Source organism: Trachypithecus francoisi, unplaced genomic scaffold (genome assembly GCF_009764315.1).
Source record: "Trachypithecus francoisi isolate TF-2019V2 unplaced genomic scaffold, Tfra_2.0 Lachesis_group14, whole genome shotgun sequence".
Classification (NCBI taxonomy): domain Eukaryota; kingdom Metazoa; phylum Chordata; class Mammalia; order Primates; family Cercopithecidae; genus Trachypithecus; species Trachypithecus francoisi.
This window is the reverse complement of record NW_022681459.1, coordinates 50,413,413-50,436,969: the sequence shown is the minus strand read 5'-3', so window position 1 is coordinate 50,436,969 and position 23,557 is coordinate 50,413,413. Positions and strand designations below refer to the sequence as shown.

Here is a 23,557-nt window from a genome sequence, read left to right as displayed (position 1 = left end):
GGGGCGCTCGGCACAAAGAAAGTGGAAAGTTTGAAGCGCGGGGCGGCCCGGGCTAGGCATCCGGGCGCGCACGTGCAAGGCCGGGGGCGCCGGGGGCCCCCCACTCTGAGCTCGCCGTTTCTTTTTTTTCTGCAAGCGAGGGGGGGGTGTTGTTGGTATCGCCCCCTCCTTCTCCTCCCCCCAGGGGTGAAAGTGCAAGAGGAAGTGCAGCCGCTGCCATCTTTCCTCCGCTCCGAACACACGGAGCCCGGGGCCGCAACGCCGCCGCTCCGCCGCCGCCTTCTCCCAGCCCGGGGAAGGGCCTACTCTGCCGCCGCCGCCGCCCGCCCGCTCCAGCCGCCGCCGCCGCCACCGCCCTCCAGGCTCCGGGACCCAGCCCGCGCCACCGCCCCCGTGCGCGCCCCGCCGCCGCCGCCTTCGCCTTTTGTTTCCTCCGCTCCGGCGCCCCCGCCCCGGCTCGCGCTTTGCAGGGGACGCAGCGCGCGCCCCCAGCGGGCCCGGGAAAAGCCGCGGCGCGCGCGCGCGCTTGCGCGGCGGACCCCTCCTTCTCCTCCCCGCGTGCGCGTGCCCCTCTTGGCTGCGCGCCGGCGCCGCCTGGCGGGCGGGAGGGGAGGTGGCAGGCGCGTTTGCAGGAGGGGCGCACCTCTTCGCTCGCGCACCCCCCCGGAAGGTAGACCGGGAAGGGGAGGCGGGCGGGCGGAGAGGAGAGAGCGGCGCGCAGTCCAGCGAGGGCGGGGGTTGGCTATGTGGGGGGTGGTGGTGCACCCCGCAGTCTAGACAGTCCGATCCGGGCTGGGGGCGTGTACGTTCGGCGCACCTGCGAGACTACAGAGCCCCGAGCCGGCACGTGTGGGGAGTGTGGACACGTCTGCTGCACCCCGCTTCTCGCTGCCTAGGGGAAGGGACGGGGCGGGCAGGTGCGGCGGCCGGGCTAGTGGGAGGGGGCGGCGGCCATGGAGCGGGTGAACGACGCTTCCTGCGGCCCGTCTGGCTGCTACACATACCAGGTGAGCAGACACAGCACGGAGATGCTGCACAACCTGAACCAGCAGCGCAAAAACGGCGGGCGCTTCTGCGACGTGCTCCTGCGGGTAGGCGACGAGAGCTTTCCAGCGCACCGCGCCGTGCTGGCCGCCTGCAGCGAGTACTTTGAATCGGTGTTCAGCGCCCAGTTGGGCGACAGCGGAGCTGCGGACGGGGGTCCGGCTGATGTAGGTGGCGCGACGGCAGCCCCAGGCGCCGGGGCCGGGGGCAGCCGGGAGCTGGAGATGCACACTATCAGCTCCAAGGTATTTGGGGACATTCTGGACTTCGCCTACACTTCCCGCATCGTGGTGCGATTGGAGAGCTTTCCCGAACTCATGACGGCCGCCAAGTTCCTGCTGATGAGGTCGGTTATTGAGATCTGCCAGGAAGTCATCAAACAGTCCAACGTACAGATCCTGGTACCCCCTGCCCGCGCCGATATAATGCTCTTTCGCCCCCCTGGGACCTCGGACTTGGGCTTCCCTTTGGACATGACCAACGGGGCAGCCTTGGCAGCCAACAGCAATGGCATCGCGGGCAGCATGCAGTCAGAGGAGGAGGCAGCTCGGGCGGCTGGTGCAGCCATTGCAGGCCAAGCCTCCTTGCCTGTGTTACCTGGGGTGGACCGCTTGCCCATGGTGGCTGGACCCCTATCCCCACAACTGCTGACTTCCCCATTCCCCAATGTGGCATCCAGTGCCCCTCCCCTGACTGGCAAGCGAGGCCGGGGCCGCCCAAGGAAGGCCAACCTGCTGGACTCAATGTTTGGGTCCCCAGGGGGCCTAAGGGAGGCAGGCATCCTTCCATGCGGTCTGTGTGGGAAGGTGTTCACTGATGCCAACCGGCTCCGGCAGCATGAGGCCCAGCATGGTGTCACCAGTCTCCAGCTGGGCTACATCGACCTTCCTCCTCCGAGGCTGGGTGAGAATGGGCTACCCATCTCTGAAGACCCCGACGGCCCCCGAAAGAGGAGCCGGACCAGGAAGCAGGTGGCTTGTGAGATCTGCGGCAAGATCTTCCGTGATGTGTATCATCTCAACCGGCACAAGCTGTCCCACTCTGGGGAGAAGCCCTATTCCTGCCCTGTGTGTGGGCTGCGGTTCAAGAGAAAAGACCGCATGTCCTACCATGTGCGGTCCCATGATGGGTCCGTGGGCAAGCCTTACATCTGCCAGAGCTGTGGGAAAGGCTTCTCCAGGTGAGGAAAGGCCCCCTCTTCCTCCCCTGCTCTGTTGCCACACGTATCTTAGTCCTGAAAAGGCCCCTGCCAAGATCTGGGGGGGTGGCATTTGTGGGGGTCACTTGACCTTATAGAGTCACGCCAGGTTTGGGAGAGTGTTTTAAGGGCCTTTGAGATGGTATGCCTGAGACCTGCTTCTGTTCCCTCAGGGAAGTTCTTTGACGCTAAGTGTGCCCTACTGTCTCTCCTCCTGGGGCGGGATTCCTCAGGCCAGAGCCACCGGACCTCACCATTCTTCTCTCTGGGCTCCCTTTGTGTTTCCGGCACCAGGCGTGGGGCCCCCTCTGGAGGCGGGAGACTGGGCTCCTCCAGCGACTTCCCCGCTTGAATGGCTGCCGAGGGAGGGACTGGAACAAGTGCATCTGGGACTCCCTACACTCCTGAGGCACCAGATTCCCCAACACAGAACACTGGCCTTGCTGATCAGTAGACTCCAGCTATGCCTCTCAGACCACCCTGGGATCATGGGACACAGAGCTGGGCACCCAGAGCTGCTGCTTAACACCAAAAGCTTTGATCTGCTCTGACTTTGTAGCTCTAGAACTTAACCCACAGAGCCCCTTTATGTTCTCAGGACAGAAAGGAACGGGGCAGGATCTTTATGTAGGTTTACTTTCTAGTTAGCCTGTTGGGGAACTGAGGACTTGTCTGGGAGCAGAGGGTGGTTTTGTTTTTCTCCTAAAAGGCTGGTTTTAACCTGGAGTGGAGGACCTTGTGTGTGTGAACACAGGGATGGAGAACTCCCTTAGAGGGCCCCAACCGGGAACCAGTCTTACCGGTCAGGCAGCCCCTGCCCACCTGCTCAGGCGGGCATCTGGCTTACCAGCCCAGCTGGGGACTTAAGGCTCCACTGTTGGCCTCTGGGGACTGAATTCCATCCGGGTGGCATTCATTGGCTGCCCGTGGCGGGAGAGGCTGGGGGAGGGGATTGCTGAGTTTCTAAGGGGCTTTAGTCTGGACAATGAATCACACATACCCCCTCCTCTGGAAAGGCTGCAGTGAGGCAGCTCTGTTTCATTCTACTGCCACCGCCTCTGGTCCTAGAAAACATTGAGTTTCTAGGGGGGGAATTGAGGGGGTGGGGAGGCAAGATCAGAGACAAATGCCCACTTCCCTTCCCCCTCCAGAGAAAACCAGGGCAGAGAGGCCTGGGCCTGTGGAGCCAGAGCTGGGTGGTGACTTTGTCTTTTGTCATGCTGGGGTGGAGGAGAGGGAGTCCTCTCCAGCAGCGTGTGTGTGTGTACACACGTATGTATGTGTGCCTGTGTGGTGGGGTCTGGCCAAGTTTCTAAAGTACCTCTTGGTTCTCTCTTTTCCAGGCCTGATCACTTGAACGGACATATCAAGCAGGTGCACACTTCTGAACGGCCTCACAAGTGTCAGGTAGGGGCTGGGCCAGGGCAGAGATGGGCTGAAGGAGATGTTGCTGTTCTCACGGTCGCAGCCATGAACCAGCTGCTGCGTGTGCCGGGGGCCCGGCTGACTGCCCACCGCTTTGCACACCTCCCCTCTGTTCCTCCACCCTCCCTCTGCTCTCCTCCTTTGTTCTTCCCCCAGGCCCCCTTCCCCCACAGCTGATGTTCCTCCTTCCTGGTTGCTTAGTCCTGGTTCCCACCCCGTCTTTGCCTTCACTCTGTTGCTTGGCTTTCCTGTCCTGGTGTTTGCCGGCTCCTTGGATGGTGGAACGTATCGCACAGATGTTGTTTTGGGAGACTGGGCCCTGTGCTGGGCCTGGCTGTTGGTTTCCAGCAGTTTGTAGGGACTGCAGGTTTTTTAAAAAGGGCTCCTGGTGGTCCAGCCAACCACTCTTCCCCTTTTCTGACCTCAGTTAGAGCTCCTCCCGGGTCCCCTCAGCTTAGGGCACAAGGCAGTGGGAGAGGTAGGAGGTAGGGAATGGGTGGTCCTCTCTCCCACACTGGCACCTGTTTAACCCATCCTGAGCCAGGGTTTCTGGAGGACTGGAGAGCAAAGTGGGCTCCTCTTCTTTGAGCTCTTTGCAAAGTAGCAAGTAGGGAAGGCTAAACCAGATAGATTCTCACCCTTGGTTTACCTGCTTGAACAATATCTGGGGTCCCTGCTGGTGCCCAGAAGATTGAGTTTCCTCTCCTGGACACTGAGCATTCTTGTCTGGATAGTGAACACACCTCTGTCTTTTCTTTGGTTATCTACCCTCTCCCATGCCAAGTTCCCACCAAGTGAGGGTGAGCCGTGATTGTGGGGTGTGCATTGCAGCCTCTGATAGGATAACCTGCTTCTCCTTATCCTGTTGGTGGCAAGGGGAGAGGGTTCAGGGAGACCAGCAGGGAGGGATGAATGCTGTAAGTAGGGCAGAGCCCCTGAGGGCCAGGCGTGGACGATGTTCACAGGTGCTGGGCTAGGCAGTTTCCTGGAGGATGGCCCAGGGCGGGCCTGTGGGGCTCTGTCTTTGCCTTGCTGCCTTTTCTCTCTCTCTGTTTCTCTCATCACAGAGCACATTCTGACTCAGGTAGTGTGCTGAGTAGCCCGGGCAGAGTAGGAGGAGCCCAGAGGGCAGTGGGGGCAAGCCCGGTGGCCTGGGGGGGTAACCTGCACTCTCTGCCCTTTTTCCAGGTGTGGGTTGGGAGCAGCAGCGGCCTGCCGCCCCTGGAACCTCTTCCTAGCGACCTGCCATCATGGGACTTTGCCCAGCCTGCTTTGTGGAGGTCGTCCCATTCGGTTCCTGACACCGCCTTTCCCCTTTCTCTAAAAAAATCATTCCCAGCCCTTGAAAACCTGGGCCCAGCACACTCCAGCAACGCTCTCTTCTGCTCAGCCCCGCCGGGATATCTGAGGCAGGGCTGGACCACCCCAGAGGGCAGCAGGGCCTTTACCCAGTGGCCTGTTGGCTAGCCTAGGCCTCCTTGGAGAGGGTTGACAGTGGAGGGGAACAGGAGTGGCAGTTGGCCTGAGACCCCTGCTTTTGGGAGAGACTAGCAGGGTGGTTCCTGCCCACCATGCCCAGCTCCTCCCTGGGTGACTTGTCCCATCTCAGAGCCCCTAAATGGGGGTAGTAAGGAGCACCTTTCTGGAACCCCCTATAACATCCAAGTTTCTTTCTGGGCTCTCTTGCCTTTTCCCCCCTTTCACAGATGGCACCCCTGGGCATCTGTCCTTGCCTAGGTGATTTTGGAGGTTGGTGCCTTCCTGGGAACTACCCACCAGCTTGTCTGCTTCCCCTCCCCTGGCATCACTTCCCGTAGGCCTAGGGTTCCTAGACTGGGGCCCGGCCACCCCTTTCCCCAATCCAGGAGTGAGTCGGCCTCCAGAGAAGACTGGCACAATTCCAACTAGAGTCAACCCATGCTGCCCTCTGCCCTTCCCACTCAGATCTAGATCCTGCTTTCATTTCTGGCTAGTGAAGCAGACTTTTGTGTTTTTGAGGTTTATTAGCAGGTCCGCTCAGGAACCAAACTAATGAGTAGCTTTATATTGGGCCATCCCAGTATATGGCTTTGGGGGCTGAAAAAGCAGATGTAGACCCCTTCCCTCGGATCCCATTGGTGTGCCCTTTAACACCCCGCAGACTCTGCAGGGTGAACAGGAGTGATGATAAAATTTTTCATTCTAACATTTGAGGCTTTGTGTGTTTTGTCCTTGGTCTGTGTCATAACACTGACATCACTGTCCCTTGGTGTACAAATGTGCTCCTGCCCTGCCCCTCCAACATACACTCTCACAGACCTGCTGGCCCCTCCTCCAGCCCCATAGCTACAACTCCCCTAACAGGAACCCAGCATGTGAAGACATGCTGGCTCTCGTGCTCTGGGCTGGCCAGCCAGGTGTGCTTGGGCTTGGTTAAACAGCAGGGGCATCTGTTAGCATGGTGTGGGGATGCTGAAAACATCAGAGGTGAAGAGACGGCTCTCTGGGAGTTCATTCCTTGGGTCCCCCACTGGTTAGGCACAGTCCCTATTGCTCATCCCCTCCTGATGCCAGAGAGAATGAAAGAGGCCAGTTACAGAGACCAGTGCCATAGCTTAAGTAGAAAGGCCATCTGAATGTAGGGACAGGAAGCCTCAGGCTTGACAGTGGCATGTCTCCTTGGGGCTTGGCCTGAATGTTCTTAACTGGCCCAGATGCCCCAAGTACTGCTGGATTTATGAGCTTAGTGGGCTGGGACATTTCCCCCACGTGGAGTTCAACCTGAAGCTGAGAGGCTGGAGCAGCTCATACCTCCCTAGCTTCCACTTCTTGGGGGCTCCACTTCTTGGGGGCTAGTTAGAGAAGGAATGCGTTGAGATGGGCATATGCTTGAGAAGAAGGGGGCCAAAGAGCCCAGGGAGCTGAACCTTCATGCATTGCCCTTCGAGTTTTCCAGTGCTGTGGGAGAAGGCTGCTCGAGACTACCCCTGAGGCTGCCTGAGTTCAAGGGCCACCAAGGGTAGGGGTGTGCACTAGTACCCTTGGTACCATTTGGGCCCCATTCCCAAGTTGCTCAATCCCTAGGAAGAAAAGCTTCAGGAAGTCTGGGAAGGGAGCAGGACTGGGGCTCAGTATTGAGTGGTGATGACCAACACTCAGGGTGCCTGGGCCAGGACCTGGCAGGCATGGCCCTTAACTACAGCAGGCTGTTTTAAGCACAGGGCTGTGGGCCAGGCAGCTCTTCTGAGTGCCACAGGCAGTCACAGCATTCTGCCTCTGGCTCGCTCTCTTCCCATCAGCGTTCCTCTGTTTTCTCCCTGTCTCTAGGACAAAGAATGCTCTTCTCCTGACACCCCAGCATGGAAGTTCTGGATGTTCCCTTTGAGATCTGTCTCCCTCCGCCCCTTCTCTCCTGGGTTGTGTGACCAGGCTCTTTCATGTTCTGTGTTGTCTGAACTTCTGCTGTGCCTAGACTTTGGACTTTCACAGGCTCCCCAGAAAACCTGGGGACTGCAGCCACAGAGGGTCAATCCTGGCACAGAGAAGCCAACAATCTCTTCAGCTTGGCTTTGAACACAGGGAAAGCTTTTGTCATGTTTGTGTTTTTTCCCCCAGCAGCAGATTTACATTCCTAATTCTGTTTGCTCAGGCGAAAGTTAGCTTTCATTCCTTGAGAGATAATCAATGGAGGACAGGGTGGGGGAAGCCAGCCCAGTCTGGGATTTTAATTTTGCTTAGCTAATCCCCAAATGGATAAGCGACTTGTGGATAATTGAAGTTTGGCTGTCCATCATCTTTAGGTAGCAAAGCATGACAAGCAAAGCCTTTAGAGGGCAGATCTTAAAAAAAGGTTGGCAAGAGAACAAGGCATCTCTTTCCTATCCATCTTGTGGCTCCCTGTCCCAGGGACTGTGGAAGACAAAATCCTGAATGTGCTTTCAGCCCCTGAGCAGCTGGGACAACAGGCGCCCAACACCACGTCCGGCTAATTTTTTTGTATTTTTAGTAGAGATAGGGTTTCACCATATTGGCCAGGCTGGTCTCAACCTTCTGACCTTGTGATCCACCCGCCTCAGCCTCCCAAAGTGTTGGGATTACAGGTGTGAGCCACCGCACACAGCCTCAGCCCTGTTTTCTTACACCTGATCCATGTTGGTTCCTTTGAGTTCTGAGGCTTAGAACACACCCTCTCTCACTGTTGGAGGAGGTGGTCTTTGGGTCGCTGCCTGGCAAAGCTAGCTCTTGTCCCCAAATAAACCAACAGGTGCACCTCTCTTTACTGGGGGTGTTTATGCAGCCCTTGCCCCAGTTTAGAGACTGCTGGGCTGTGTAGAGGTTCAGAGTTTTTTTCTCCTACTGTGGTCTGTCACTGGGTCATGAGGTCCCTGGCTGAGGTGGGGCCCACCTGTGGCCGTGAAAGCAAGCATCCATGGTGCTTTCTGACTTACCTACATGCTGGAATTTCCTTGCACAAATCTGTTTACCTTTCCCTTTTGGGAGTCCTGGCTGCCAAGTACTGTACACTGTGTTATAAAGTATGAGCACCTTTCACTCAGCAGAAGCTCCCTCTCCGGAATCTGGAGATGGTAAGAGCACAGGCTGTGGGACTGGTTCTTAGTCCAGCTGTCTCATCCTCTCAGGGCCTCCACTGGCCCAGCTGTAAACTGGGAGAGATCAGAATCCCCCGGGGTGGCCAGGAGGATTGGTAAAGTACTGGCCTGGGTGTGGTGGGGGTGGGTGTGCTAGACTTTCTTTAGTAGCTGAGTCTAGTGTTTCACGCAAGTTCATCTTCTAAAGTTAGTTTCCTCATTTATGATATGAATACACTGAATATATAAAACTGATAAAAGCAGTATTTCATTGCTACAAATTCCGTTCAAATATATAATATTTACTTAAAAAGATAATGACATAAGAGCTAGGTAGGCTGTGCTAACATACACAGATATTTGGGACTGGGATAGTAAACAGTGGTGTCTTCTACCTTGACGGCATTGCATGCATTTGTTTCTTGCTATGGTTGTATAGTAAGGAGATAGTTAGATGTCTGTATGTGGTGACAGTGTTCAGACACTTACCTTGAGCTCTCAGGTTCTCAGGATGTGCTTCTGTTAAAGAGAGATGGCAGAGGCAGTTCCGTTCTAGCACAAGGTAATGGGGTGGTCTTCAGTCGGTTACCATTTGATCCGTAACACATTTAAAGGTGAATGTTGCTTTCTCTTACAGTTCTAAAACAGTAAACACACACACAGAAAAAAGAAATGAGTCAAAATTGACTAGAACCCATTAAACACCTTCCTGGAACCAAAATACCTTGAAAGCCAATGGATTCAGCTCTTCTCAGGGCTTTCCCAATATTCTGTGACCCCCACAGCTGGAATGCCTTTTCAAGCTCCAGCTGAGGAAGGGATGTTGTGAGGAGACTGATCACTGGTACTCAGTCAGGTCCTCAGGTACAGGAAATGCCTGTCAACCTGGTCCTCCTTCCAGGGTACTGGTTCTGACCTTCAGGTCCTGACTCATCCGACCCAGGGGCCTGGCTGTGAGTTGGTGCTCAGCTCACACCACAGCTTTCCAAAGCCACGCTCTCTTGGAGGATAATCACACAGCTTGCCTCGGAGAGCTGCCATCAGGATGGGTTGCATGAGATAAGTGCCTCTAAAAGGCTGAGCACTGTGCCTGCCTGGCTCACAATCAATACAGGGTAGGGTAGTATCATCATCCTTGCTATCACCAGCACTTCCCCAGCTTAACGTTTCACAAATGCTCTTTTTTTATTTTTTTGTTTTTTTTAGACGGAGTCTCGCTCTGTCGCCCAGGGTGGAGTGTAGTGGTGTAATCTCGGCTCACTGCAAGCTCTGCCTCCCGGGTTTATGCCATTCTCCCGCCTCAGCCTCCCGAGTAGCTGGGACTACAGATGCCCGCCACCATGCCTGGCTAGTTTTTCTGTATTTTTAGTAGGGACGGGGTTTCACTGTGTTAGCCAGGATGGTCTTGATCTCTTGACTTCGTGATCCGTCCGCCTCAGCCTCCCAAAGTGCTGGGATTACAGGTGTGAGCCACCGTGCCCAGCTTTTTTTTTTTTTTTTTAAAGGGAGTCTTGCTTTGTTCCCCCTGCTGGAGTGCAGTGGTGGGGTCTCGGCTTACTGCAACCTCCGCTTCCCAGGTTCAAGTGATTCTCCTGCCTCAGCCTCCCAAGTAGCTGGGATTATAGGAGTCTGCCACCACGCCCGGCTAATTTGTTGTATTTTTAGTAGAGATGGGGCTTCACCATGTTGGTCAGACTGGTCTTGAAGTCCTGACCTCAGGTGATCCACCTGCCTCGGCCTCTCAAAGTGCTGGGATTATTACAAGCATGAGCTATTGCGCCCGGCCCACAGACACTTTTGAAGCCTCCGGCCCTTGTTCTGTCTGCTAATTTTCGCGTCATCAGAATTGCCACTATCATTTTATGGGCTGCTTTTTCTTTTTTTTTTTTTTTTTTTTTTTGAGACGGAGTCTCGCTCTGTTACCCAGGCTGGAGTGCAGTGGCCAGATCTCAGCTCACTGCAAGCTCCGCCTCCCGGGTTTACGCCATTCTCCTGCCTCAGCCTCCTGAGTAGCTGGGACTACAGGCACCCGTCACCTTGCCCGCCTAGTTTTTTGTATTTTTTACTAGAGACGGGGTTTCACCGTGTTAGCCAGGATGGTCTCGATCTCCTGGCCTCGTGATCCGCCCGCCTCGGCCTCCCAAAGTGCTGGGATTACAGGCTTCAGCCACCGCACCCGGCCTGGGCTGCTTTTTCAATTCAAACTCATGAAAATTTACGAAGATTTATCTCTGCGCTTTGTCCTGTCTTTCCTTTCCATTTCCCTGGCCAAGACTAATGTCACTTTTGAATAAAATGAATAAATAGAATTCTTTGTATAAAACAACTAGGGGAAACCCAGGGATAGAGAACAGTAAGGCTGGTTTATATGCCAATAACTCATCTGTAAATTCATGTAGATGTAATTCTGTGCATTATAGCTAATGCACCTAAAGTCAGTTCTCAATGTCTAAGGAGCAAATGTGTAACTCTTCATTGTGTAGAGGGGTGTAGAGCTTAGCTTGCCATGTCCTGGGCACATTTCCAGTAGTCATTTAGTTACTACCAGTGATTCCCACTCAAGTGTCCCGTAAGGAGGCACCATGGGAAATAAGAACAGCCTCTTGGCATTCTGGGTAGAGAGCCTGAGCCGAACTCTAAAGTTCTCTTTATAAAGGGAGGTCATGTGATGGCCAGAAATTGCCTTTGCTTCATGGTGCACTTGGTGGGGAGTCAGGTCTGGCGTGCTGGGTTTCACCTCATCCCATTTTCTTTTCTGCCTTCAGACCTGCAATGCTTCTTTTGCCACCCGAGACCGTCTGCGCTCCCACCTGGCCTGTCATGAAGACAAGGTGCCCTGCCAGGTGTGTGGGAAGTACTTGCGGGCAGCATACATGGCAGACCACCTGAAGAAGCACAGCGAGGGGCCCAGCAACTTCTGCAGTATCTGTAACCGAGGTAATGTGCCCACTGTTTCCTCACTTCCAAAGGATGGGCCTGAGCGTGTATGGGAGGCCTAGGGGTGTCTCGATCACCCTGGCCTCAGACTCCACTCTTTGCACAGCCCGCCCCCGCACTTCCCACTGAATGATAAACACCTTCATCACCCAGCTAGCTGTTTGCTACCCCTTCCTTCCCAAGAAGCTTGTGGTGCTTAGAATGGGAAGTTCCAGGAGACCAGCAGGTCAGAACAGAAGGAGAGAGGTTCTTCCCAAGCTTGGGCCCATAACTCTCACCTGCTACTCAGGTGGTAGGATGGATGCATTTTGCAGACACCACTGAACCACTGAGGTTGGTGGGGGAGTTAGTAGGTCCCAAAGTGGGAGAAAAAGAGGTTGGTCCGGCTTGAGAGCTTTTGCTGGTTGATTCACTGGCATATGAAATTCAGCAGCTAGGGAAGAGGTTGAGTCGAGATAAAGAAGGAGCAGACACTTTGTAGCACAAGTGGTCAGAAGAGAGCCCAAATTCAGGTTTGTGGCCTTGATGAGAGAGGAAAGTGGAAGGTGCTCTGAGCAGGGTAGCATGCTTGAGGACAAGGTGGGCCTAGGTAGTGTCTAACTCTGTGGCAGTGGTGTTGTGTTGGGTGAAGTCAAGCCCGTCCCCAAGGTTCTGCCGGGTCTAGTTGGCTGTTGGAAGTGCTAGATATTTGTGTTTTGCAAGCACAGCATCAGTGGAGGCTTGCGCTGTGTCTGTGCTAAAGGAGGTCGGAGCAGCTGTCTGTGAACTTGAGGATGCTTCTGCATGGTGTGCTTTGCTTTGGCCAGTGGGGAGCACTGGGATGTCCTTATCTCCTGAGGCATTCTTGCTTGTCCCAATGCTTCTGAAAGCCTGCTTAGTGGGTTGAGCACTGAACCAGGAGTCAAGAGACCCAGGGTTTAGTCCCAGCCTCTCACTAGGTGGCCTCAAGTTCTCCCATTCCCTCTCTAAGCTTGAGTTTCTTCATCTCTCAAATGGGGTTAAGAATAGCCCCCTTTCCCACCTCTCAGGGTTATCATGAGGATCCCAAGAGACAAGGTAGGTGAAAGGAGCTGCACACTTGGGAGACTCTATCCTTGCACTTTGTAACAATGTTGGGAAAGACATGCTTGTTGACACTCTGGGTTGAACCAGGCACAACACTCCTGCAGGCCTTGGCAGAATCGTTGGGTGCCTGTGCTGTGTTCATGTGCCCTGAGGTTCACAGTGGAAGGAGACTGCTGAGTAGCTGGGTGTTCTTGGTGTCCTGGAACTGGATCCCTCCTTGCAGCTTCACACCTGGGGTTTGTACCACCAGGACACCTGCTGTGAAAGCAGGGAAGTAGTAGTGAAGATCTCTTAAGCTGTCTGTTCTGTTTTCTGACATGTCAGTAGAGCCCATTTCTGATAGGAGCTTCCTCCAGGTTGCAAGTTTTGGGCTTAACCTTCCTCCAGGTTGCAGGGAGAATTATCGGGCTGTGGCTGACCATCTTGACTGCGGCTGCCCCAGCTCCAGAAATAATATTATTTCTTGTCTTGCTTCATCCTAACCTGGCTTCTTGACAGCTCCCCCAGATAACTCAAAACCTGCTATAACATGCTATCAGCAGGCATTTTGTCAAGTTTTCAATGTGGAAGTTCCCAGTGCAAGAACTGGGGTCAGAGACCAGAGGCTGAAAACTGTTGAGTGGAGAAGGGTGCTCATGATAAAACTCAGAAAGCCCAGAGCAGATGGTGGAGTAGGGCAGACACTGGACAGGAGACCCAGGGCCATAGCCCTTGGGAGCCCAGCTCAGGAGGAAAGAAAAGAAAAACTGAGAGCAACAGGGAAAGTGGGAAAGTTGGCCCAGTTAGGAGGCAGCTGATGTGGCAAAGCCAACAACTATTGTACATCAGGATTTCTTTTCCAAGGGCTGGTAAAGAGAACTTGGGCAACAGCCATAAGCTACATGACTGGAATGGAGAATCCAGAAGAGTAAGCCAGAGTCTACTTTTTCTCAGAAAAGCCAAGACTGGGTCTGGATCACAGGCCAAACATCTCTGGGTCCCAGAGCCAGAGTGGGAAGTCCGTTTCCTGCAACAAGACTAAAGAAGGTGCTGGTCCAACCCATGCTGGCTACTCAGAAGGAAGAGAAAACAATTGCAGTGTTTATCAGAAGAGAAGGAGCAGGATTCTACTTCTGGACTCATTCCTTGGGCAGAAATAGGAAGAGACAAAAAAAAAAAAAAAAAAGGAAGAGGATAAAGTTGTTTCTGAGCACCAAAAACACTGAGACATTGGAATCAAAATGCAGAGAGCTCTGTGTCCTCCTTTGCCCTCCTGCCACCAAGCCTATACCTACAGGGAGGTTGCACAAATAAATGAATGTTCTTATCTCTGCACACGTTCAAACAAAGGCTGAATGTCAAAATAGTTAAGATTGAATCAGGTGCACTTCCAGGTGCCCTCAGATCCTTCAGTCCCAACACTTCTTAAACAGTTGACTTAAGTATCTACCTATAGATCTGTCTTTTTCAGTTTTTGCCACAAAAACGACTCCTGGCTGTGAAGAATGGCAAAGAGGAAAGGCAGCCTGACTCCTGCAGCCTCACACGTGAGTCAGATGCAAGTTGATGAGACAGATGACTCTGGCTTTGTCATAGAGACATATCAGGATGTGTATGATACTATTCGTAGAGGAAGATCATTTGCAGTGGAGGGAGTATTATGGCTAGAAAAGCTTGTTCCCTAGGCCGGGCGCGGTGGCTCAAGCCTGTAATCCCAGCACTTTGGGAGGCTGAGACGGGCGGATCACGAGGTCAGGAGATCGAGACCATCCTGGCTAACACGGTGAGACTCCGTCTCTACTAAAAATACAAAAAAAAAAACTAGCCGGGCGAGGTGGCGGGCGCCTGTAGTCCCAGCTACTCAGGAGGCTGAGGCAGGAGAATGGCGTCAACCCGGGAGGCGGAGCTTGCAGTGAGCTGAGATCCGGCCACTGCACTCCAGCCCGGGCAACAGAGCGAGACTCTGTCTCAAAAAAAAAAAAAAAAAAAAAAAAAAAAGAAGAGCTTGTTCCCACATTTTTGAGTTGAGGAAATCAGTTGAGTTGAACAGTGGAAAAGGGAGAAGGCCCTGGCTGATCACCGTGATTTTCTTCCTTTAAAGTTTCTGTAGCAGGATCTTTGTATATATGCCTATGTGCTGCTATGGGGAAGAGGAATAGATTATCAGAAATCTGCCTTTGACAGAGACATTTGAATGCAAACATCATTGCTTGAAAAGTAGAGGAAGCCTTCTCCCCAGTCAGAGGTAAGCACACAAGTGGATGGATGCAGAGAACCTGCCGTTCCCCCTGGACTCACATCAAGCTACGTAGGCCCACTCCAACACAGTGCAGTTGGGAATGGCCCCTTCAGGGTTTGGACAAGGAGAAAGCAGTCCCCAACCCCTGCATGGATGTGGAACCTGCCAAAGGATCATTTGCTTCTGGAGTGCCAAGTGCAGGCACACCAGGCAAGAAAACGCAACTGAGGAGCAGTGGCCTTTTGCTAATAAGACCATCATCTCTGGAGTGAAAGGGCCAGTGGCATGCTGGTTGTAGTGACAGTCACGTGTGTGCTCAGCATCTCCATTGCGTGGATGGCTGGATCAAGCTGCCTCTTTGGCTCTTGGTTAATCAGTGGTGAATGGGTGGGTAAGTTTAGAATTCCAGCTAAATATGTCTGGTTTCAAAGATGTATTCTGCTCAGAAGCTCAGCTTCTGTTTCATCCTAACACTTGGCTGCTGAGTTGCGCTGTGTTTAAATTCTAGGCTTTAAGTGGCAGCTGTGGATCCACTCCTACCACCCCGCCATGTGGTTTTGCTATAGATAGTACAGTCTGCAGCTGGGGTAAAGTCAAGAGGACTCAGCCATGTGTTTCTCAGACTGTTTTTCAGGAAAACTCAGCAAGACAGAGTTTCACTCTTGTTGCCCAGACTGGAGTGCAATGGCGCGATCTTGGCTCACCACAACCTCCGCCTCCCGGGTTCAAGCAGTTCTCCTTCCTCAGCCTCCCTAGTAGCTTGGATGACAGACATGTACCACCATGTCCGGCTAATTTTGTATTTTAGTAGAGACGGGGTTTGTCTCTATGTTGGTCAGGCTGGTCTGGAACTCCCAACCTCAGGTGATCTGCCCACCTTGGCCTCCCAAAGTGCTGGGATTACAGGCATGAGCCATTGCGCCCAGCCAAACTCAGTAAGATTTTAGTGCGCATCTGCTGTGTTCTCTTGGTATAGTTCTCCCAGTAAGGAGTAAACGTAATTCCTGGTGCTCTCCTCCTCCTTTCTGTCCCCTTGTGATTGCAGCAGACCTGCTCTGGTTCATCACGGGGAGAGAGCTTCATGCTATTTTAAAGACCCCACAAGGGATTAAAAACCAAAGGAAAAAATTACCTTCTAAAGTGGTATCATCACATTATCAGAAAGTTCTGATATCTTGTACTGATTGGTGGGAGCCAGTGTCTCCTGGTTCTGCTTTGTTTTGGGGGACTCTACAGTACCACCCCCAGGGGCAGGGCTAACAGCCTCTTTTCCATTTCCCTTGTCTCCTCATGACTGACTACAGCCTCCCTCTTAGGGATGTCTACATGGGACCCTCTTACACCAGTCTATACGCATGATCAGCCTCAGGCAGACACTTGGGTCATAGCACAGGACAACTTGCTCTACCAGGCAGGGCAGGACACCAGCATCTGGTCTAGACAGATCTTTGAAGTAGCTGTATTGGGAAAGGAAGGAAAATTGGCCCAATCCCACATTTCCCTTCAGAACCACTAACTGCTGCTGTCAGAGAAGAACTTGTTAAATAAAGTTTCCACAGGCCAGCCCTGTTTTTCCAGCAGCTTCCATTCTAACATACCATTATGGCAGAAAAATACCTGAGTATAAATGGTGATAATGAAACCTGTTGTAAAAGTCCACTGGATATTTCTAGGGCTCAGGGCTAAGACAGAGGAACCAATTAACCCATTTATGCTAGAGGTTACAAACTTTTTTGTGAAAAATCAGACTTTAGTGATGATCTTGAGCAGTAGGATATAAATAACTCCTACAGGGTTAGCGTCCCAATAATGGAACATGAGGCATAAGTGGGTTAAACCGTCTGTCCAGTAGCTAAGGGCCAAGTTCTGGTGGCACATGATCCTGGGGTTGGAGTCCAGGCTCTGCCACTTAGTAGCTGTACGTGTGACCAGATTACTTAAACTCACCAAGCCTCTTTTTTTTTTTTTTTGAGACAGAGTCTCGCTCTGTTGCCCAGGCTGGAGTGTAGTGGGGTGATCTTGGCTCACTGCAAGCTCCACCTCCTGGGTTCACACCATTCTCCTGCCTCAGCCTCCTGAGTAGCTGGGACTACAGGCGCCCACCACCATGCCTGGCTAATTTTTTGTATTTTTAGTAGAGATGGGGTTTCACTGTGTTAGCCAGGATGGTCTCAATCTCCTGACCTCATGATCCACCCGCCTCGGCCTCCCAAAGTGCTGGAATTACAGGTGTGAGCCACCGCACCTGGCGATTTTTTTTTTCTTTTTTGAGATGGAGTCTCGCTCTATTGCCCAGGCTGGAGTGCAGTAGCGTGATCTCGGCTCATTGCAAGCTCTGCCTCCCAGGTTCACGCCATTCTCCTGCCTCAGCCTCCCAAGTAGCTGGGACTACAGGCGCCCGCCACCACGCCAGCTAATTTTTTTTTTTTTTTTTTTTTGAGGCGGTGTCTCGCTCTGTCGCCCGGATTGGAGTGCAGTGGCCGGATCTCAGCTCACTGCAAGCTCCGCCTCCCGGGTTCACGCCATTCTCCTGCCTCAGCCTCCCGAGCAGCTGGGACTACAGGCGCCCGCCACCTCGCCCAGCTAGTTTTTTGTATTTTTAGTAGAGACGAGGTTTCACCGTGTTAGCCAGGATGGTCTCGATCTCCTGACCTCGTGATCCGCCCGCCTCGGCCTCCCAAAGTGCTGGGATTACAGGCTTGAGCCACCGCCCCCGGCCAATTTTTTATATTTTTAGTAGAGACGGGGTTTCACCGTGTTAGCCAGGATGGTCCTGATCTCCTGACCTTGTGATCCGCCCGCCTCGGCCTCCCTAACCTCACGAAGCCTCTTATTTCTTTATCTGTAAATTGGGTATAATAGTAATCTGTAGCACAAAAGGTGTTGGGCAAATTCTATAGAATAGTGCATACAGTGTGCTGGGCCCTGGTGTGCCATCAGCACTTACTAAAGGTGAACCTTTATTACAGTTCCAGCAGCATTCAAAATGCCATGCCAATTCAGACTTTTTTAAAACAAATCTCGTGCAGACATTACACAGTACTCTTCAGCCTCTGACCCTTTAGCAGTGGATCTCACTGTTATCCTGTGACTGTGTAATTTTGAAAGTGAATCGAAAAATAATGAGTCAACCAGATCTGAAGTGGATTAAAGTGACACTGTCAGGGTGCTGGCACCCTAAGTGGGCCTTATACTAAAAAGCTTCAGTTCCTGCTAAAAGCACCTTCTGATCCTTGACTACAGTGGGGTTCGATGGCATACCTCCTTCCTGTGAAACCCAAGTCAAAATCCTTTTATCGGCCTGCCTGATTCTGTATCCTTGGACGCATGGCTACTGTGGAAGTTGGCCCAAGATCTACTTTTCCCAGCCTGAGATATCTTGTGGCTCAGACTGGCCGAAGCATCTGGAAGGTGGGCAGGAACAGTCCCAAGACGGCTGGATTGTTCTCTCCCAAAATAAAGACAGAGATCATCCCTGTTTCTTCTCCTGTATGTGAACCTGGTGGATGCTCCAGAATCGAACCAAAACACTACCATGAATAAGAGATGACTACACTCCTCTGACACAACTTCCTATTTTTGTCTTTGTTCTTCAAAAGATCTAAACAGTTACTAAATCTTGTTATGCTGAAGGTGGGGAAGTTAGAAAAATAGAACATCTCCTGACAGGTAGAAGATGGGATCCTTGGAGGCATTCCTTTGGGATTTCATTTTACCTCCATCTCGTTTGTTGTCCAGTTTCCTTTTACAAGGATTAAGCAGGCATCCTGCTGGCTAGAATCCTGTGACTTCCCTGGAGCCCCAAATTCTTGTCTAACCACATTTCTAGTCATGGTTCCTGCAGGAGACATCCACTCAAACCACCTGTTACTGAGGCACCAAGCAACCCTAGAGGCAGTTGGCCTGTGGCCCTAGCAGGAGCAGGATCTCAGGCCATCCCACCAGGCGGCCAGCCTCGGCCCCTCACCGCAGCCTTGCAGAGTGGGCTCTGCAGAGAAGCCGATTTGTGGACAGTGTCACCCTCCATCCTGAGCCATGTGGCTCATATGGTTGCAGCCATTTTTGAGCCAAGGAGGGGGCCCCTTCTAGGTGCAGCTGACCTGGGAATGCTAGCCAGAGTGGCCAGAGGAGTGGGGGAAGGAGAGAGGTATCTCTTGCTGGCCGTGGGATCTCATCTCCTTTTGTCTTGTTTAGGTTTCTCCTCTGCCTCCTACTTAAAGGTCCATGTTAAAACCCACCACGGTGTTCCCCTTCCCCAGGTCTCCAGGCACCAGGAGCCCATCCTGAATGGGGGAGCAGCGTTCCACTGCGCCAGGACCTATGGCAACAAAGGCAAGCGACCCCTTGCTCTGCACTTTGCTTCTCTGCGCAGACTGTGTTGTGGGGGCGCTGGGCTGGGCGTGGGGAGGCGGGAAGGCTGCCGACTTTCTGGCTGCCTTGAGGAGACTCAGAGATCTGAGTGGCAGTGGCCTCCAGGACAAAAGTCACAGTGGGTATCTCACTCCAGGGCAGTGAGGGAGGCTTTAGGGCACTGCCGAGATCCAGCCTCCGCCTCCTCTTCCCCAGCCCTTCTCCCTTCCTCCTGGCCAGCCCCCACTGTCTGGAGCCCTGCAGGGATGCCCCGGGCCCTGGGCAGAAGAAGAGCCCTGCATGATGAGCCACTATGGGCCTGTCACTGCCTGCTGCCCTTTAGGATGGTGTGGAGCTGCGGCTGAATGCTTTCTCCTCTTTTGACCCAGTGGGCCGATGGGAGCCAATGTCTGGCTTCTCTCACAATAGGGGTGGTTGATTACTGCGAGTGGCCCTTTCTGGAGAGCCTCTGGCTATGGTTGTGAGATGCATGGCAATAATGAGCTATCTGACTCCTCTGACTTGGGAGTTGGTTTGCAGAGAGCTCCCCAGGCCCACCTTCACTTGTTGATTCAGGTTGTTTTGTTGTATGTCACGTTGTTGTTGCCTTGGGGATGAGGCCAGGGGCTTGGCAGATGGTAGAAATAGCAGAGATGGCATGCTCCATGCTCCCATCACAGACCTCCCTTCCCGGCATGTCGCTCTGGACCCAGGCAGGAAGCTGCTGATTGGTGGAGGACTCCAGTGTGGGCCGGGCAAGGCAGAGCAGCCAGGGTTGTCTCTTGGCCCAGCTTATCTGGGGCCTGGGGTGGGGACACCCAGCCGACTGAGTAGTACAGAGTTGCTTTCAATCTCTGTCCTTTGGCTGCTTGGCCCTGGAAGGGTTTTGGCAGAAGGAAGGTGGTAAGAACAGGGCTCATGTTTGCAGCATTAGGAAAGGATTGGCTTTTGTCTGAGCCATTGATGGGGTCTACCCAGGTTGAGGACCTGGCTCTGGTTCTGCCTGGCTTGCTACGGTGCAGCTAGTCTGGTGCAGGAGGTGAAGCCACTGTCACACTGGCTCGGCATCATCAGAATACCAATTTTACCCCCAGAGGCACCCAGAAGAGTGCCTAGGAGTTGGGGGTCTTTGAGTTGTTCTGGGCAGCAGTAGCAGAGTTGCCCTCTCTGTATCCCTTCCTTGAAGCAGGCTGAGATGACGGTGAGCAGTACACGTGCAGCTGCATGAAGAGTCCACAGCAAGGGAGGCTGGCAGCCCTAGGGCCCTGCCGTTTCACCCCTGTAGGCACTCCAGTCTCCCAGACTGACCAGCTGACCCTTCGTGGGTTCTGCCAGGACAGTGGCTGGCCAACAGCTGCCCTCCACAGGTCTGTGAGCTGGCCCCTCATGACCCCTCCAGGAGGGGGCATCTCCAGAGCCTGGCCTCATCTCTCTCCTGTATTTTGTTTTCTTGTAGAAGGCCAGAAATGCTCACATCAGGATCCGATTGAGAGCTCTGACTCCTATGGTGACCTCTCAGATGCCAGCGACCTGAAGACGCCGGAGAAGCAGAGTGCCAATGGCTCTTTCTCCTGCGACATGGCAGTTCCCAAAAACAAAATGGAGTCTGATGGGGAGAAGAAGTACCCATGCCCTGAATGTGGGAGCTTCTTCCGCTCTAAGTCCTACTTGAACAAACACATCCAGAAGGTGCATGTCCGGGCTCTTGGGGGCCCCCTGGGGGACCTGGGCCCTGCCCTTGGCTCACCTTTCTCTCCTCAGCAGAACATGTCTCTTCTCGAGTCCTTTGGGTTTCAGATTGTTCAGTCGGCATTTGCGTCATCTTTAGTAGATCCTGAGGTTGACCAGCAGCCCATGGGGCCTGAAGGGAAATGAGGCAGCTGCTCTGTCCCCATGGCAACAGCCATTTGGGGACTGCTGGGAAATGCTGTGAATGCGGAGGGAAGTGATGTTTGGGTTCTGTAGCTGAGAGATTTTTATTCATTTTTAACTGCCCCCCAACCCCACCCCAACTCCTTCTCCACCACCCATTCTCCCAATGGTCTTTAGAAATAGATTTTCATCTGATATTCTACAGAAATATCAATGAGACTTGGTATGGGATAGGGGCAGAAAACACTACATAGGCCTCCAAGGCAAAACCAGTCCCAGTTTCTCTAATGGGAAGAAGCTGGAATTCCTGGTGCTCAATTCTTAGTGACCCCAATCCTATACCCAAATCTATGGTATTCTGGGACCTCAGTGATTTTGGTCCCCTCCCACTTCTCTAGTTCCTCATCTTCCCTTCCCATATCCTTCAAAAGAACCACACTAGGGTCTCTACCCACTTATACAATGCGGATGCCCAACTGTTTTTAAGGAAGCCAGAAGCATCCCATGGACCATGGGGTGAGTGTCCTCCAAGAGCCCCCCTGAGCTCCGCCCTCTGTCTGGAGGGCTCCAGACTCCTGAGCCCTGCTTGGAGGCAAGCATTTTCACTGCTAGGACAAGCTCAGCTATTGAGGACACCCCCACCCCAAATTTCAGTTCTTATGTGATTTTAACCATTCAACATGCTGTTGGGTTTTAATTCTCTAATTATTATTATTATTGTTATTATTTTTTAGGACCAGTTGTAGTGAATTGCTACTGAAAGCTATCCCAGGTGATACAGAGCTCTTTGTAAACCGCAGTCACACATTAGGGTTAGTATTAAACTTTGTTTAGATGTACCATAATTAACTTGGCTAGTTGATTGTTTGAAGTCTATGGAAGAAATAGTTTTATGCAAAATTTTAAAAAATGCCAGTCTGGTCAGGGAAGTAGGGGGTTTCAATGCTGTTGGGAGCCAGGAAGGTGGGACAGCCAGCAGGTAGGGACATTGTGTACCTCAGTTGTGTCACATGTGAGCAAGCCCAGGTTGACCTTGTGATGTGAATTGATCTGATCAGACTGTATTAAAAATGTTAGTACATTACTCTATCTGCTCCCTTGAGTCCAGTTTTTCAGCTGTGGGGGTCTTTGGGACCCAGAGGTGGGCAGCACCTGGGGTGGGAGTGGGATCCCAGGAGACCCCTTTTCTACTTCATTGTACCAGTTCCACTGGAATTGACAGGTGGATGGTCCCACTGAAGACTTAGAATGCCAGAATTCACCCATTTGTTCAACAAATATCCATTGCTTGTCTTCACTGCTTGTGTGCCAGGCCTGGTTTCATGCTCTTGGGGTATGGTGGTGAACAAGACACCACTGTGAGGCTTAACAGGAGAGACAGACAACTTAAATATGAGTTCAGACAATGAGAAATACCAGGAGAAAAACTGGGCAAGGTGAGGGGACAGTGACAGCAGGAGGGTGAGTAGGGTGGACCAGGGAGGTATGAAATGGGGTTGGGGCTCTGGGAGGGAAGACTTACAGAGGGGATCTGACATGGCCTACCCAGCTATCACCTGAGGAGGGATGTGGGCAGGGATTCCTCATGGCCAAGGGGCTCTAAGAAGCTCAGCAACTTGTCTTCCCCACCACGTTATCTACCTGATGTGAAGTAAACGGTTGGTGCACCGTTAATGGTGAATGTATGAAGAAAAGAGGGAAAGAACAACAAACAGGAGGCAAGAAGTAAGCACAATGGAGAATTAATGGGAATAAGAATGAGGAACAAGAGGGGACAGGCAGACTTAAGGCACCCTGGGCATCTTGAGAAATCTCAGGGAAGAGGAAAACCCCTAAAAGGATAGAGACAGCATTTAACCTCCAAGCAAGAAGAAAGACAATGGTAAAGGAGAGAAAAACAGACCTAAGGGAACAAACAGCACAAAAATTTTTAGACTCACATTGGTATCAGAATTACTTTGTTCTTTTTTTTTTTTTTTTTTTTTGAGACGGAGTTTTGCTCTTGTGACCCAGGCTGGAGTGCAGTGGCGTGATCTCGGCTCACCGCAACCTCTGCCTCCCAGGTCCAAGCAATTCACCTGTCTCAGCCTCCTGAGTAACTGGAGTAACTGGGATTAAAGGCATACACCACCACGCCTGGCTAATTTTTGCATTTTTAGTAGAGATGGGGTTTCACCACATTGGCCAGGCTGGTCTCGAACTCCTGACCTCAGGTAATCTGCCTGCCTCGGCCTCCCAAAGTGCTGGGATTACAGGTGTGAGCCACCGCACCCTGCCTAGAATTACATTGTTCTGGTGTAAAGGTAAAGACTCAGCTGAATTTTTTAAGAAACAGTTCTAAGCCATTTACACAAAATCCTTGGTAAGCTGCTGGGCTTTGTGGACTGTGTGGAATAGAGGCTTAGGCCATTAGATGTGAGTATCAAAGGAAAGGGTGACCCTAGAATGTGGAGGCCCTGTGGACACATAGCTTTGTGACCATCACAGAATCTGGTCACACCCACCGAGTGTTAGAAAACCTGGCCTTGGCCAGCCTGAGTTCCTGAACTCATTTTAGTTTTGCTCCCTGGAGACCTGTGAGCATGTCCATGGACAGGTAGGGACCATAGGTGTTAGAAAGGAGTATCTGTCACATGGCAGGAAGGGAACAACAGAGGAAGCAGCCTGTTTCATCTTCCAAAGCACTGCTCACTTGGCAGCCTGAGCTTTGGGAGGCCAAGGCGGGAGGATCACTTGAGGCCAGGGGTGTGAGACCAGCCTGGGCCACTTAGTGAGACCCCATCTCTACAAAAAATGAAGAACAGCTGGACATGGTAGTGTACGCTTGTAGTCCTAGCTACTCAGAAGGCTGAGGCAAGAGAATCGCTTGAGCCCAGGTGT

General features: G+C 52.6%; 1 protein-coding gene and 1 long non-coding RNA gene across 7 annotated transcripts in view; one reads left to right on the top strand and one right to left on the bottom strand.

The window, feature by feature from the left end:
• Window positions 1-215: 215 nt before the first annotated feature.
• PATZ1 (POZ/BTB and AT hook containing zinc finger 1) lies at window positions 216-21,766 on the top strand. 4 transcript variants are annotated; one of them, XM_033233287.1, is made up of 5 exons: window positions 216-2,224; window positions 3,586-3,649; window positions 11,001-11,172; window positions 18,715-18,787; window positions 20,262-21,766. In XM_033233287.1, exons 1-5 carry the CDS (start codon window positions 954-956, stop codon window positions 20,293-20,295), a joined length of 1,614 nt encoding a protein of 537 aa, XP_033089178.1. In that variant the 5' UTR covers window positions 216-953; the 3' UTR covers window positions 20,296-21,766. The 4 variants fall into 4 exon arrangements, with proteins under 4 accessions (XP_033089178.1, XP_033089176.1, XP_033089177.1 ...); XM_033233285.1 differs by having other exon boundaries at window positions 18,650-18,787; XM_033233286.1 differs by lacking the exon at window positions 18,715-18,787.
• LOC117096223 overlaps window positions 5,634-23,557 on the bottom strand; it is a 59,845-nt gene continuing 41,921 nt past the window's right edge. The window contains exons 1-3 of one of the 3 annotated variants that reach the window (XR_004442394.1): window positions 20,553-20,679; window positions 19,364-19,680; window positions 5,634-8,874 (exon numbers count right to left, since the gene is read on the bottom strand). This is a non-coding gene — a long non-coding RNA (uncharacterized LOC117096223). Of the gene's footprint in view, window positions 8,875-19,363; window positions 19,681-20,552; window positions 20,693-23,557 lie in introns of those variants that run through there. The other 2 variants (XR_004442393.1, XR_004442395.1) reach the window with 2 other exon arrangements.